This window comes from Lepus europaeus, chromosome 13 (assembly GCF_033115175.1).
Source record: "Lepus europaeus isolate LE1 chromosome 13, mLepTim1.pri, whole genome shotgun sequence".
Lineage (NCBI taxonomy): Eukaryota > Metazoa > Chordata > Mammalia > Lagomorpha > Leporidae > Lepus > Lepus europaeus.
In genome coordinates, this window is record NC_084839.1 from 64309026 (window position 1) to 64323785 (window position 14760).

A 14760-nucleotide genomic window follows, 5' to 3' on the forward strand; every position below is an offset into this window, starting at 1 on the left:
AACATCTAAAACAGATGGTCTCTTAAAGACCCTTGACCCTTAAAGAATTGGAACATGGAGATTTGAGGGACTTTAAACAGCTGAAATGTTTTTTGTTTTTTGTTTTTTTTTTAAGATTTATTTATTTATCTGAAAGGCAAAGTTGCAGAGAGAGAGAGAGGGAGAGACAGAGAGATTTTCCCCCTACTTATTCACTCCCCAAATGACTGCAGAGGCCTGGGCTGGGTCAGGCCAAAGCGTGGAACTCCATCCGGGTCTCTCCTGTGAGCTGCAGAGGCTCAAGGATTTGGGTCATCCTCTGCTTTCCCAAGTGGATTAACAGGAAGCCAGATGGGAAGTGGCGCAGCCAGGACTTGAATAGCTGCTCATTTGGGACACTGGCATTGCAGATGGTGGCTTTAACCCACTGTTCCACAACACGGGCCCCAGAATTTTTTTTTTAAAAAACTGACCCTGAAAACATTTAACCTTTGGTACCTAACTTGGGGCAACTGTCCCTCTCAGACACCAGGAAGTCAACAAAGAGACTAATGAATTTAGGAGATTTTTAAGGACCATGCTAGTGCATTTTGCTAAATGCTGTGTAGGCCTCAGAGTTATGCAAAAATGAGGCTGCCCTTGGATTACCTGGTGGAGAGAAAGGCTCAGACCTACCCAGACCTACTCAGGACCAGTATCTCCAAGGTGGCCACACCCAGACAGAGCTCATCTTTCTCTGTGCTCCCCACTCATTCATCTGTTTATCTTTGTGCAGTGCCCTGTATTTGTCCATGAAAGACGTGGAGAAAGGAGTGAAAGAACTGAATCTAGAGAAAGATAAGAAGATTTTTAATCACTGCTTCACAGGTAAAAGCACTTGCAACACTGAAATGGGGCAACTGGGGAAGGTAACAAGGAGTTCTCCCTTGTTCTTACAGGAGAGGTGCATGCGTGAGCATGGTAAGCAGAGGGAGTGACACATTGCACACTGGTGAACATGCAAGTTGAGCTTCCCCAGTAAGGAAACTGGGGAGAAAGTAGAAAGGAACTGTTGTTCAAGACATTTTAGAAGTTCCAGTATATCAATCAAAGGCCCTTTGCCTCTCAAAGATAGAATTATATTGGAAATTAATAGAAATGGATACCAAGTTGGATAAGCTGCAACCCTTATTATGAAAGCAGGTGCCAAGACATACAATGTGAGATCTAAATGACAATAGCAAGGGTGTCAGAGACTGCACAGGGAAAGGCATACAGTGTTACAAGTTTAGGCAGCATATGTAAGTGGTTAAAAACACATTCTTTGGAACCAGACTGCCTTGCCTCCAATTCTGGCTCTGCAACTCTCTAGCCATAAAGCCAATAACTTAGTCACACTGTGCTGCAATTTCCCTGGCTATAAAGGGGACTGATTATAGTGCTCATACTTCACAAGCTGGCTACCATGTGCATGAAACAGCACCTGGCACACACTATGTGCTATATGCTATGATTTCTCAACTTGGTTCTTATGATTAAAAAGCTCATATGTCTGCAGAATCAATTCTGTGAGCTCAGAAAGGAGAAAGACCTCAGAGGGTTGTTGGGGTGAAGGAGATGATGCCTAAATTTGACCCTGAAAGATGGGTAGAATTTCATTAAATCTTTGTGGGGAGGATTTCAGATGAGGAGGCTGGGCATAAGATGGTGAGGACAAAGTCATGGGATAGAAATGTGCAGATAGTGTGTCTAGGAAGAGAAATGGACCAGCCTGGCAGGGCTGATGGATTATTAGAAGGAGCAAAAGGGGGGCTAGAGTTTGGGAATAGGTTTGTCAGGTGACAGGTGTAGCTTCCTTATTGTGACAAGAGAGGTCAAAGGAAGAAAGTTCTGAGGAGGTGCAATAGAGGTAGAATCTGAGTGGAAGTTCAGTCAACAGATAACCCATAAAAATGGCTCAGGTCAGGTTCTGGAAGGGAAAGGAGAAAATACATGACCTGTGGTAGGCTTAGAGAGTTAAGACAGCAGTCCATCAGCATAAGACAAGTCAGGGCCAAGATTTGGGACCAAGATGCCAAGCAGCCATGGAAGTGGCAAGGAAAACTGACACAAGCAAGACAGCCCTACATGGCAGAACCAAGCGCACTATGACAGAGCCCCAGGCAAAGGGGTTCCAGTGTAGTTTGGATTCATTTCCTGTGTAATGTATTAACTAAGCTTCAGAGTATTGGAATAGCACATCATAGGTTTTTCCCACTGAAGGTCAGGGTAGGTTCTAGAAATTTCCACAGGTGGAGCTTTCATCTGGGAGTCAGATGGCCTGAGAGATGAAGACATTAGGATCAGGCAGTGGCGGGCTGTGATGGAAGACCTTGAATGTCAGTTGAGTGGGCAACCTGACTGAACTCAGCTCTGAAGCTTCAATGTGCCTCACTAAACATGCGTGGACTCAAGAGTTAGAAGCCTGAAAAAGTGAAGCCCCAACATAAGCATAGCTTAGGCCTCAGATCACTTAAATTTTCTGAGCCTTAAACTTGTTATTCTTAAATGAGGTCTATAATTAGTGCCCTGTCTCTAGTATAGCATTGTTATGCAGATTAGAAGTAGAAATACACTATCATTTGCTTATCCTTGTAGATAAAGAAAAGTGGGGAAGAGTTGTTCATATACGAAATTCATGGACAGCTCATGGACCAAATGCTCTCCTTGCTGTCTTGCCTGTGGATCCTACAGAAGGCATCCCCTCCTGCTGGTGCTTGGGGTGCCCTGGAGGGGCAGCTGTGTTGGCTCTCTCATTGGCTACCTTTATCAAAGGTGCTCTGTTATTAACACGAAGCTCTGTCTTAGTCTGCTCATAATCCAACTGATGGGTAGATTTAATTTTATTTCCTTTGCATCTTCTCTTGAGGCAGAAGGTTGATTAAATGTTTCCCAAGGCCCCCACAGTGATCCTAGAGACCAGTGCAAGCCCATCCTGTTATTCCTTGCTTAAAAACTTGTAATGGCTCCCCATGGCCACATTTCTTATTGTGCCACCCAGCACCTTCCTCCTCCTGTCTCCTGGGAAAGGCTGATGGCTGTGTACCTGCATTTGTTCATGCTGTTGCCTCTCAGCCTGTGCCAGTTCCTCTTAGCCCTTGCCTTAGATGCTTGGCTAACAGCAACTCGCTTTGTAGGTCTAGGCCCAGTGTCACTTCCTCTATGAATGTTTTCTTGACATGCAACTCAACTCCCTCACCCTCCCCTTCCTCCCTACTGCACTCTCAGATCAGACCAAGCAGTTTATCATGCTGACTTATAACAGTGCTGGTTAAAATACTTACTCATCAGCCATCTCTATCTTCAGATTCTTAGTGAATCTCCCAAAAACCCATTAGTAGATGCGCAGTAAATGTCAGTGGAATACAAGAATGAGTTAGTTAAAAACTGATTTCTCTGATATGTGTATGCCTTGTCTTTTTAAGCAGTAGGTAAATGTTTGTGAAAATCTTTACAAGGCTCCTTTGTTTCCAGGTAGCCATCCCTCTGACCTTTCTTGCTTTCTCCTTCTTGGACTAACAGGGCAGAGGAGACAAGTCAGACACACTGGCGCTCTGCAGCCAGCTCAGGGTTGAGGGCCAGTGTCTTATTCTTTGGGAAGGAGAGTTAACCTGCCCTCTGACGGTCCCGTCCAGGTAGCTGTGTCATCGACTGGCTGGTATCCAACCGGTCTGTTCGGAATCGCCAGGAAGGCCTCATGATCGCCTCCTCACTGCTCAGTGAAGGCTACCTGCAGCCTGCGGGAGACCTGTCCAAGAATGCAGCCGACGGAACTGCTGAAAACCCCTTTCTGGACAACCCCGATGCCTTCTACTACTTTGTAAGTGAGAAAAGCTATCCACCTATTCCGTTTATAGTAGAGGCTGCCCTGGGCAGATTCTAGTCTGATTTTAGTGCAGAGCTGCATATGCAAAAGAAAGGGCCCAATCCCACGGAGAACTGCTGGGTGGGAAATGACCAGAGTGTAAGGGGAGGAAGAGGTCGGCCAGAACCAACGGAAATGCTGGAAGCCTTGGAGCTCGAAGGCCCATTCTGAACCTCTACTGCCCCAGCCCTGGCCAGGTGACTCGGTTTATAAAGAAAATGATTGTTTGCTTGAACAGTGTCCTATACATTGACTTTTTAACATTACTCTTTTCTTATTCTAAGCAGCAATTCACTTGAAAGTGAATTATCTTTGTACATGACAAGCACTCTCCTAGACAAAGGAGATGGAAGAGTAGGGGGAAAAACAGGCAAAAATTCTGGCCCCCATGGAGCTTAGGTTTGATGTGCTAGGTATATTTTTTCAAATACACATTAAAATATGTACCTCTTAGTGCAAGTACAAAATATGTTTAAGTACGTCACTGCCTACTGTCATCTTGTGTTCCTCCTGTACGCTGACTGCAGGTTGGGAAACACTGGATCACATAACATGGACCTACTCTTGGGCCACGGGAGACTTACAGCAACAGTGGATTTCTAGGGGGATTTTTGGCCATTTTGTTTCTATTTTGGATCAGAGTGCAGAAGTGAGGAATCTACTTAACAGAAGCATCCTTCTTACAAAAGGAACATCCCAGAGAGAGTTTCATTTCGCTTTGGGGAAAGTTCCACTGTCAGTAACTTTTTTAGGCCTTTGAGATGGGTGTTTCTAGCCTTTTATAAATGCAGGATTCTAAAAATACCCATCATAGTGGCCTCTCACAGTATGATTCATCACTCATATCTCAGCAAGTCACAATTCTCTCCTGAGCTCAAGGGATGAGGCTGGACAACCGCATTTGGTCTTCTCAAAGTAGGAACAGGGCTGGGTGGCAAAGGATTCAATGGATATAATGCTGTGTATGTAGAGTCTTCTATACTAGCACTCTGCTTTCAAGCATGTGGCCGTGAGGTCCCAAGAGAAAGAAGGCTCTGAAGGCAGAAATGTGCACAGTGAGGAAGGCTGAGCTCATCTTAGGATGTAGTTTGAGGATGGCTGGACAAGGAAAGGGTATTGACAAGATTGTATCTGAGTGCAGACAAGAAAACAGCAACAACCAGGAGAAGAAAATTGAGGAGGGGAAAGTGAGCTAACCAAGGGCAACCTTTAAAGTTCAGTTTGGGCATGTTCAGTCGGCAGAAGGAAAATTAGCAGCTGCTGTGGTGGCTGGAGGGGAGGGGGATGTGGGGGTGGTATATATGCTGAAGACTGGTAAAGTCATCTTGCTGCCTGGTTTCCCAATAGCCAGACAGTGGGTTCTTCTGTGAAGAGAATTCCAGTGACGATGATGTGATTCTGAAAGAAGAATTCAGAGGGGTCATTATCAAGCAGGGATGTTTACTGAAGCAGGTGAGTGGCCACCTCTGTTGCCTTCCAACCTGTCCACCTTATCAAATCCTTTTCTTTGAAATGACCAAACAGCATTTAGTTTACTTGGCAATAATCATTCAGAAAATAAAACACATGGAGTGAAAGACATAAAATACCTAAGTATGATCAAAGCAGCAGGTCAGGAGGTCTAAGCCAGGGAGGGCAGAAGACACCCTGAGGAACAGGACATGTCTCTTTCATCAATGCCATAGGAATAAAAATGCTTTAAGAAAAATATTTCCCTTTTTGTTGGTTGGAGGAAACAAATTGTCTAGAAGATGTGGTCCAAAAGACAGACGTTTCATGGTAAAAGTACTTGGGTGCTTTTCTCTCTTTCCTTTAAACAAAGAGGGAAATCTGAATAGGCCACGTGTAGAGAAGGAACACCTTATGCTACCGAGAGCAAGAGCCTGCATTCCAGATTGTGGGTAGGACACGGTAGGCGCCAAAGCAGGGCACCCCTGAGGCCAACTCCACAGGAACGGCAGACAAAGGTCAAATCCAGGCTGATGGCACGGTCTTGGGGGGAAGTCTAGTGTCCCCAGGTACAGTCCACCATCATTCTGGAAGACAGAGGCTGCTGTGAGCTGACAAGCTATAGCCAGTTACCAGATGCTAAAGCACATGATGCTAAGAGGTAAGAGAAACACAGGGTGGGGAATGAGTGAGGAAGCCAGGGCCAGCACCCGCCAGAGGGAAATAGGAAGACGTGGAAGCATTCAGGGTGAAACAAACTGAGATTGGCATGTGCAGTCACAGGAGCCAGTGCTGCTTTAGAGGGCCAACGTCTTGCCTTCTGGCTGTTCTGTGAGCTGAGAAGCACGGCTTAGTACATATGGAGGGAACCTGTTCACTGTAAGGAGAGTTCCCTGCAGTCTATTTCCCCCATGGGACTGAAGTTCACTACCTCAACTTCCATTTAGTGATGAATGGATGAGCAAGGAGGGAATCAAAACAGAGCATATATTTATACTTCAAAAGGGGGACTTCGGGCCAGATGAAATTAGATATAATTTGGATTTTAGGATCATAAGAAATACACAGCAAGGATTTAAAAAGAATCCATGAACTATTCTAATATCTTTTTATGACAAAGTAACCAGCTGAGTAATCGCAGGAAAGGCTCTGGCAGCTGCCCATGGCCAGCGCTTGCCCACGGCTGTCTCCCTCATTAGTTTTGCCAAACATTTCTGTGTTCCTGCTCTTTGACTACAGGTGCCAGAAGGTGACTTGGGAGAGAATTTCATTGCTTCCTTATTTGATTGATTCCTCCTATAATTCTATGTTACCAGTCGTTTTTCGAGTTAGTCACTTAGACAAGCCTTAATCTAGAATGAGACTCTTAGAAAGCAAAGTGTGAAGGCTAGCAAGTGATAGATAAAGCCTGGGCTGGCCTGGAGCCACGTTTGGATGAAGCACCTCTGTCAGAGGCCATGGATGATCAAAAGTCAGCTGAGGGTGCCCGTGAGGGAGATACTGGGAACTAGAAGTAAACTGATTCAGGTTTTTGGGTTTGCCTTCCCTTATTTGGCCTTTATTAGGTACAATTTAGACTTAGTCTATGTGGTATACTTTTGAATCCCACAGGGAGCTGTTAAAATTGTATCCCAGGCTAACTAAATCAGTCTCTGGATTTTTACAACTCCCAAGCACTTTTGTTAGGCAGCCAAGGCTGAAAACCACTGGCCTTTTTTTTTTTCTAATTTGTCCTGTTACCAAAATGTAACTATTTACATAGTCATCCTTACCATCTTCCTTTTTGCTCAAAGAAAACAGAAATCTATGTGCATCCAGGACCTCTGTTCTCTTATATAATTTTCTCCAATTTTTTTTTTTTTAGCTGAAGGATAGGGAGGAAGGAAAATTCTGTTTTCTTTGAATTGATATTTCCCTTTATTGTTTCTAATCTTTGAACTCAGTAGTTAGGAACTCTGTTTCACAGCAGAATCTCCTGAGGGGATTAAACATTTTTTTTTTTTATTTCCACAAAAACATGAACCATTGTGTGTCCTCTACTGAGAGCTGGCCAGAGTTAATCTGCACAGAACACTTCTCATGAGAAAGGACACCATGCTCCATATATCCCACATGTGGGAAGCCACTGCGTTCCCCTGGAAGATAGTTCTCTTCCGCCTTTGTTCTTCCCATTTCTCTCTCCCAGGGCAAATAATTCTGCTTAGAAGATGGAGAAAGTTAGAGAATGAAGGATCCTGGATTATTCAGTTTCTTCTCTTATAACAATGATTAAACATCCAGTTGTTTAATTCTCAATCACATGGAGGTGGAAGGACAGTCAAGGCGTCGTACATGCTTTCCTTGTTTCTGCTGCAGAGTTCAGTCTCCTTCTTGATCTATAATAGGCAATAAACATTTGTGCAATGAACTAAATTGAATCTAAGTAGATGATTTTGACAGTTCAGCAACAATTGTTTGGAAAGCCCATGCATGTATGCTTTCCTTAAAATTCTTCAGGAAACACACATGAAGTGACATATGACCACACATCCACTTACTAACATCAAACTCTTCCAGTGTACCACTTTGTGACGTCAATGAGGACTTCAAGGGAATATGGTGGTTGGCCAGGGTTGGCTGATTTCACTTCCTCCTGTGGCCTTCCTCTTCCATTGACTCAGGATAACTTGGTCACTCAGCAGGGGCATGAGCTTGCACGACACTGCGTCTGCAGAAGAGGAGGAAGTGGTGTGGGGTAGCAGCTTTGGTGTCCTCATTTTATGGGCAACATGAGCCAAAGCAAAGAGTAAGGAATTCATGCTTTCAGAAGTTCACACATTGCAAAAGCCATCCTGCATAAAATACAGTAAATAGACATATTTTCTGCACTCACAGGACTCCTGTATCCATCCTTCAGTCAAGTTAAAAGTTCTTTGGAAATGAGGTCCTTGACCATATGCTCGGCCAAAACAAATGTAGGCCCATTCTTAAAAGCTCCCTTTATAGTCCTCTGATCTGGCTTTATGAATGAGGCACTGTTTGGTAAAACCATGTAAGCACAATGAAAACTATTGGAAAATTTGCATTTGTGCCTGTTGATATATGGTGCTTTAGAAATCAAATAATATTCATTGTATTGATTGACATACAGGAACTATATATCTTCTTATCTAATGGTAGTTTATTTTTGGCTTCTGGAGTCATTTAAGTGATTTGAGTTTTCTGTAGAAAATCACAGAATCAGGATTTCCGTGATATTTATAATCTGCTACCTCCCAGGCATGTCTATAGGAAAGTCTATAGGAAACAGAGCAAGCCATGACCTTGAACAAGGATTCTGATATGCGCTGCCAGCAGCATAAATAATGGCTTAACTTGCTGTGTCACAATTCTAGCCCCTTCATGACTTACTGTAGGCTAACTGAAATCCTGCACAGTTTGTGGAGATTACAGATAGAAGGCAATTTTCACAAGCAGATACTATGTCAGGCCCAGGGAAACAAAGATAAGCAAGAGGTGAATCTTGCCCTTAAAACTCACAGTCGATGATATGAGTGTTTAATTCTATTGCTTGTCATATCTGTTACAGCCGCGTAGCTTGCCTTTTCTATCTCTGTTACCTTAGGTGACTCCCTAATAATTTTAGGCCTAAATTACTGCAGTCATTCCCTAAGGACTTCTTTTTTACTTTATTGCCTTTATCCTGGTTTCCCTTTCATGTCGCCCCCAGTTGGTCCACTCTGTGCATTGTTACCCTATTCATCTTTCTAAACTGTGATTATCTTTCACTTCCTACTCAAAAGCTGTTGGTGGCCGGCGCTGCAGCGCCGTGGCTCACTAGGCTAATCCTCCGCCTGCGGCGCCAGCACACCGGGTTCTAGTCCCAGTCCGGGCTCCGGATCCTGTCCCGGTTGCCCCTCTTCCAGGCCAGCTCTCTGCTATGGCCCGGGAGTGCAGTGGAGGATGGCCCAAGTGCTTGGGCCCTGTACCCCATGGACGACCAGGAGAAGCACCTGGCTCCTGGCTTCGGATCAGCGCCATGCGCCGGCTGCGGAGTGCTGGCCACGGTGGCCATTGGAGGGTGAACCAACAGCAAAGGAAGACCTTTCTCTCTATCTCTCTCTCTCACTATCCACTCTGCCTGTCAAAAAAAAAAAAAAAAAAAAAAAAAGCTGTTGGCAACATCCTCATATTTTATTTTTACTAAGTCCACCTTTCCAACCTTGCCTTTGCTACTCCTCATGAACCTTGTGTCCTAGCCACACTGGACTTATTCATCAGTGTCTGCATATGCTATGCTTTGGCGTTGTCGGTTCACACCTCTGCTTTGGTGTTGTCGGTTTTCCCATCCATCTGTTTCCCACTCATCTGAATCCTGAGTTTCCCCATATACTAAGTTTAGGTCTTCAGGAAGATTTTGTTGACATCCTAAACCCACAGTTGTATATCCCTCATCTAACTCTTTTGAAACCCATTATCTATATCAATTACTTGACTTAGGCATTTATATTTCCAAATAGGTCATGATCTCCTTGAAGAGCAGGGCCACATCTTAGCTCCCCTAAGGTCCCCTACATAACCTAACACAATACGTGTACACAGGACCATATTATATAATACTAAGTTTGAACATCAATATAAGGAATAATTTAATCCATCTGCTTAAAAGCAACCAAATTATTAACTGACTTTTGTGCTATATCCCTGACAAAGCCCTGGGTCAAAGCTTGGTTCTCTTGGATTTTACAATTCATCTTTTCTTTCTTGTTTCCACTCAGCAAACACTTATTATATAGGTTCTGTCTGTAGGTGATGCTATGAACTCACTATTCCTTATGTTGATCCTGGATACAGGGGCATAGGAGGAAAAACTGGAAAGTGAGGAAGTTTGTTCTGAGAGAAGACCCTGCCTACCTGCACTACTACGACCCTGCTGGGGTGAGATTCTATGGTTTCCAAATCCAATCAGCTAGAAGCTTCCACTGTGTTTGTGAGCTGGTCTCCCCAACCCCCTTCCTACTCTCCCCACACTCCTTTTTTCTCCTCATCTCCCTCCTAATTCTTTTTCTTCTGTCCTCCTCTACCTTTTCCCATCCTTCCTCAATGCAAAGATTAAAGATCTTAGGACTTTGAGGCAAGGATAATCTCAGGGATAGAAGAAAAAAAATCACTATATTATAACTTATTTAGTTAACTCAATATATTTTGTTTTTCTTGCCCTAATTTGACATTCTCAGGGGAACTCAATCAGCCCAACACTGTACTCATGGTTAAATATGCAAAACAAACAATAATTCCTTTTCCAGGCCAACTTGGAAGACAGCAGTATTTTATTTAATTTTTTAAAGATTTATTTGCTTAGGGTAGAATTACAGAGAGAGGAAGAGACAGAGAGACCTTCCATCTACTGGTTCACTCCCCAATGGCCACAACAGCCAGGGCTGGGCCAGGTTGAAGCCAGCAGCCAGGAGCTTCTTCCAGGTCCCCTACGTGGGTGCAGGGGCCTAAGCACTTGGGCTATCTTCCGCTGCTTTCCCAGGTGCATTGGCAGGGAGCTGGATTGGAATTGGAGCAGCAAGGGCTCAAACTGGTGTCCACATGAGATGCCAGCGCTGCAGGCAGCGGCTTAACTGCTATGCCACAACAGCAGCCCCATGAGAGCATTGCTTAAGTACAGCAATTTGTGCAATTGATTGTTGAAGAGGATAGTTTCCTGGATAAAACGAGCCACCTCCGAAACGTAAAGCAAGTTTGTATTCGGTCTCCACTCTCTGCTTGAACCCAAGGTTCTTTGAGTTCTATCCTGTGAGAGTTACAAGAGCATTCTCGCCTCAGGGGCCTGGGACCAAAGAGCTCTGGAAACCTACAGCTCTTCTTCAGGGGGCCACCGTGGCCTCAGCCTCTCCACCTCCCCTCCACTTTCCTCTAGATCTAAAGTCCAGATTCACTTGCATTTTCTCACCCAGCCTCCCCAGTGCCTCCTGAAGTGGATCTGGAAGGACTGTAGACCAGGAAGCAGTTTCCTTTAATCTCCTCCTGCTCTTTTCTGGAAAACCCTGATCTGTACCAAAGTGAGTCTATGTGGCTTTTGCTCCAGAAGGGTATAGTAGAACTTTAATGGACTACCCCCTCTCTGCTGAAGGGAGAAGACCCTCTGGGAGCGATTCACTTGAGAGGCTGTGTGGTGACTTCAGTGGAGAGCAGCCCACATGGTAAGAATGAATTTCTGTGGGAGGGGATTTCTGCCCACATGGTAAGAATGAATTTCTGTGGGAGGGGATTTCTGCTCGGTCTCCCTCCCTACACCTGGACATACTGAGCCAACCACAATCGACCCGTCAGTTGGGCATAAGCGTGAATGAATTTACGGTCTGAAAATCTTGGAGAGACCAAAAGCTATTTGCTCCCAACTGTCGCTTCACTCTTTAGACCTCAGGGGTTGAAGTGGCCTTGTGGATATCCCGAATGGTCCTGGAGCAATGCTGAGTAAAATCTACGACCCCAGAACTGGCTCAGCTGGAGAGAGAACTTGTTCGCTCCTGATGCCTGTAATTCGATTGTCCTTAAAGGAGATCTTTTACTTATCCAGACCAGGAAGTGCCCACAGCAACAGGAGCATTCGTGCAGAGAGGGAGTGTGGCAAGTAGACAGAGCAGCCGGGGTGTGACTTGTCTCTGCTGGTCAGTCACATGGCTGTCCTTGGGTGAATCGCCCACCTGCCCTGCATCAGTTCCTGCTCTAACACTTAAGGGCTGGCCCCAGATGACCTCTAGGTCCCCTCTACTTCACAAGTCTGCGTTCTGGAGCATGGAACAACCGTGTGGGTGTTGGACACAAATGGTGTCACTGGCAAGATGTGGCTTTGACAGCCCTAACCTTGGTTTAATCTTGCCATCCTAAGGTTATGGTGTTACAGAGGCTGTCAGAAAAACGCCACAGATGCCAAAGCATGGAGTTTTGCTACCCCTGGATCTGCCTACTCCTATGCCCCCTAGAATTCTGCTTTAGTTTTAGAACACGGAGCATACTGCTTTTTTATTTGAGATAAATTTTTTTAAGTCTTGTTACAGTATTGACTGGTTTATTGCTTTTTGCTCTTGCAACAGAAGTGCTACTTCTGATAAAATCACTTCAGGTTCTACTTGTGGCACTGATGTGTATTATTATACATTATTATGTTATTATATATTACATATCTTATTTTATTATTGCCAGCCCTTGCTTTATATTATGAACAGAGAAAAGGTACTCTTTAGATCCTGTTAGGAGTTACTCATTAAACACTATTGGTGGAAAAGCATGAGAAATTTAGTTTGCTTATAAACTATGAAAGAAAATATTTCTCTCATTGAATGCTAATTTATTTCTTAAAAATATATACACACATAATCATACTCCAAGTACCTACCTATGTGAATGACATGTATATACAATCATGCAGTATTTGTATGTTTGAAAACAACATACTTAATTTCGAGAACAATAAAAACCAAAGGGATCTGTGACTTGCAGACGGAGTGTGGGCCAGGTGGCCTTGCTTGTGCCTGTGCGTGATTTGCTTCCTGTTTCACCAGGCAAGAAGGGTGACACAGAGAACCTCTTCGAGATCATCACTGCTGATGAGGTGCATTATTTCCTGCAAGCCGCCGCCCCCGAGGAGCGCACAGAGTGGATCAAAGCCATCCAGGCAGCCTCCCGCACTGGGAAGTGAGCGCAGCTGCAGCTCCGCATCCCTCCTGAGGAAGCTTCTCCAGGACCTGCCTGTCCCGTGACAGACGACCAGGAGAGGGCCCGGGGTGGGACGTTTCCAGGTGCACGGGGTTCTGAGTGTTCTCTCACCATGTGCTGCACAATATTCACTGCACCTCCCCGCTCACTGCAGCCCCTCAGCACCTCTCCACGTCCCCTGAGCAGATAGTACAAGCTGTGTGGCATGGCGAGGCTAGTCCACCTCTCCAGACCTCCAGGCCTCTGCTGGGAAATGGAGGAGCTGAACAAGGACCTTGCTGAGCCCCTCCCCTGCTTGAAATGAAGCCCTGAGATTGTAATACCCATGGACCCGAGGGTGCCTCCGGCCATCCTGCTGGTGTTGTTCTTCGGCTAGTCTTGGCCTTCAGCTGCTTCCGGACGTGCCAGACCTGAGACAACCCTTCCCTTTGAAATTTTTGCCAAACTGAACTCTCAGTGCTAGGTATGCACCCCTGTAGTGGCCTTCAGCTTGCTCTTGGCTATGAAATTGTGTAACAAAATGAAGGAGCTCTCTTTGTCCTTCCTTACCCACTGCAAGCAATGGTGGCTTTTAGGGTGAAGCTTTCTATTCCTTTTCACAGTCTGGGAAGTGAAGTCTTTTGGGAAAGGGATCTGAGGAAGTCATGGGTAGCCGAGGGTCCTCTCCATGTCCTGAGGCTCCCAGAGCAGGCTCATCCTGCTGCCACGGAGGCTGATCTCAACGGCAGGGCGGGGGGCTCCCTTTGTGCCTCTTGGGAACAATTTATTATCATTAGGGGAAGGGACACAGCTCTATGTGATTCTGCTTCATTTAAAGTTTACAGAAAAAGAAGTCATCAGCTGGGGCTTCCTCCATGGGTGAGGGGCCTGGGCAGCAGCCTGGCTAGCGTGTCCCCCCACAGCCGCAGAGGGTGGAATTCATAGGATGACGGGCTTCTACAAAGCCAGTGCTGAAGGGGTGCAGATCTACAGAGAGCTCCTTGAGGTGGCCATCAGCACTGTGCAGTACCTTCAGTGCTCCTGTTGATGATATGGTTGTTGGGCCTGGCTTTTAAGCCCAGCAGCATCAGCTGCTGCTTGGGCTCTGAACAATGCCTTGACCACATCAGTAACCAGAGTAATATGATTCTGATTCAAATTGGGGATTTGTTGACAGTTTCTCACCCTGATACTCACTAGTGATTCTTCTCCAAAATTGAGGATTGTGTGTGTGTGTGTGTGTATAGGTATATTCTGTACCTCCAGATATTTAATTTTAAGGTCCCAGTAAGGAAAGAAGAGTAGAAAATCCTTCCTGATTTTGTCAACTCCTCTCGTGCCCTCCCCCAATTTCCCTTAACAGTCATGAGGCTATTCCCACGCCTCGGCTGTTTCAGGGACCCCACTGTAAAGAACACTCTTTTTCTCCGGTTCTTAGCAGAGTGTCTTCACGGAAGAGGCACAGCAGTGTTAATGATATTTATTAATATGCACTGAACCTTATGTTTTGAAATAAATGTGACTAGGTTTAGAGCCGTTGGTGTGATGACTGTTTTGCCTCCTGTTAAAAACTCCTCTTTTCTAAATTCACTCTCATTTACTGGGGACAACACACAATACAGTCTTTCATCGCTCAAGACATCCCATTGACTTTAAAATTCTTTTAAAACAAAGTTATTCTGAGGAATAATAAAAATATAAGGAAAATAAAGATAAGGTTTAGGGAATATGGACAGAGCATCCAGATAGTTTGTATCACTGAT

The 14760-nt window shown here is 45.0% G+C and overlaps 1 protein-coding gene across 1 annotated transcript in view; it reads left to right on the top strand.

Annotated features, from left to right (window-relative positions):
• Nucleotides 1-14531, top strand: part of PLEK (pleckstrin) — a 29823-nt gene extending 15292 nt beyond the window's left edge. Inside the window, exons 4-9 of the mRNA XM_062209562.1 lie at nucleotides 755-846; nucleotides 3633-3817; nucleotides 5210-5314; nucleotides 10145-10228; nucleotides 11433-11502; nucleotides 12865-14531. Of these exons, the coding sequence (XP_062065546.1) occupies nucleotides 755-846; nucleotides 3633-3817; nucleotides 5210-5314; nucleotides 10145-10228; nucleotides 11433-11502; nucleotides 12865-13001 (673 nt within the window). The 3' untranslated portion in view covers nucleotides 13002-14531. The remainder of the gene's footprint in view (nucleotides 1-754; nucleotides 847-3632; nucleotides 3818-5209; nucleotides 5315-10144; nucleotides 10229-11432; nucleotides 11503-12864) is intronic.
• The last annotated feature ends 229 nt before the right edge of the window (nucleotides 14532-14760 follow it).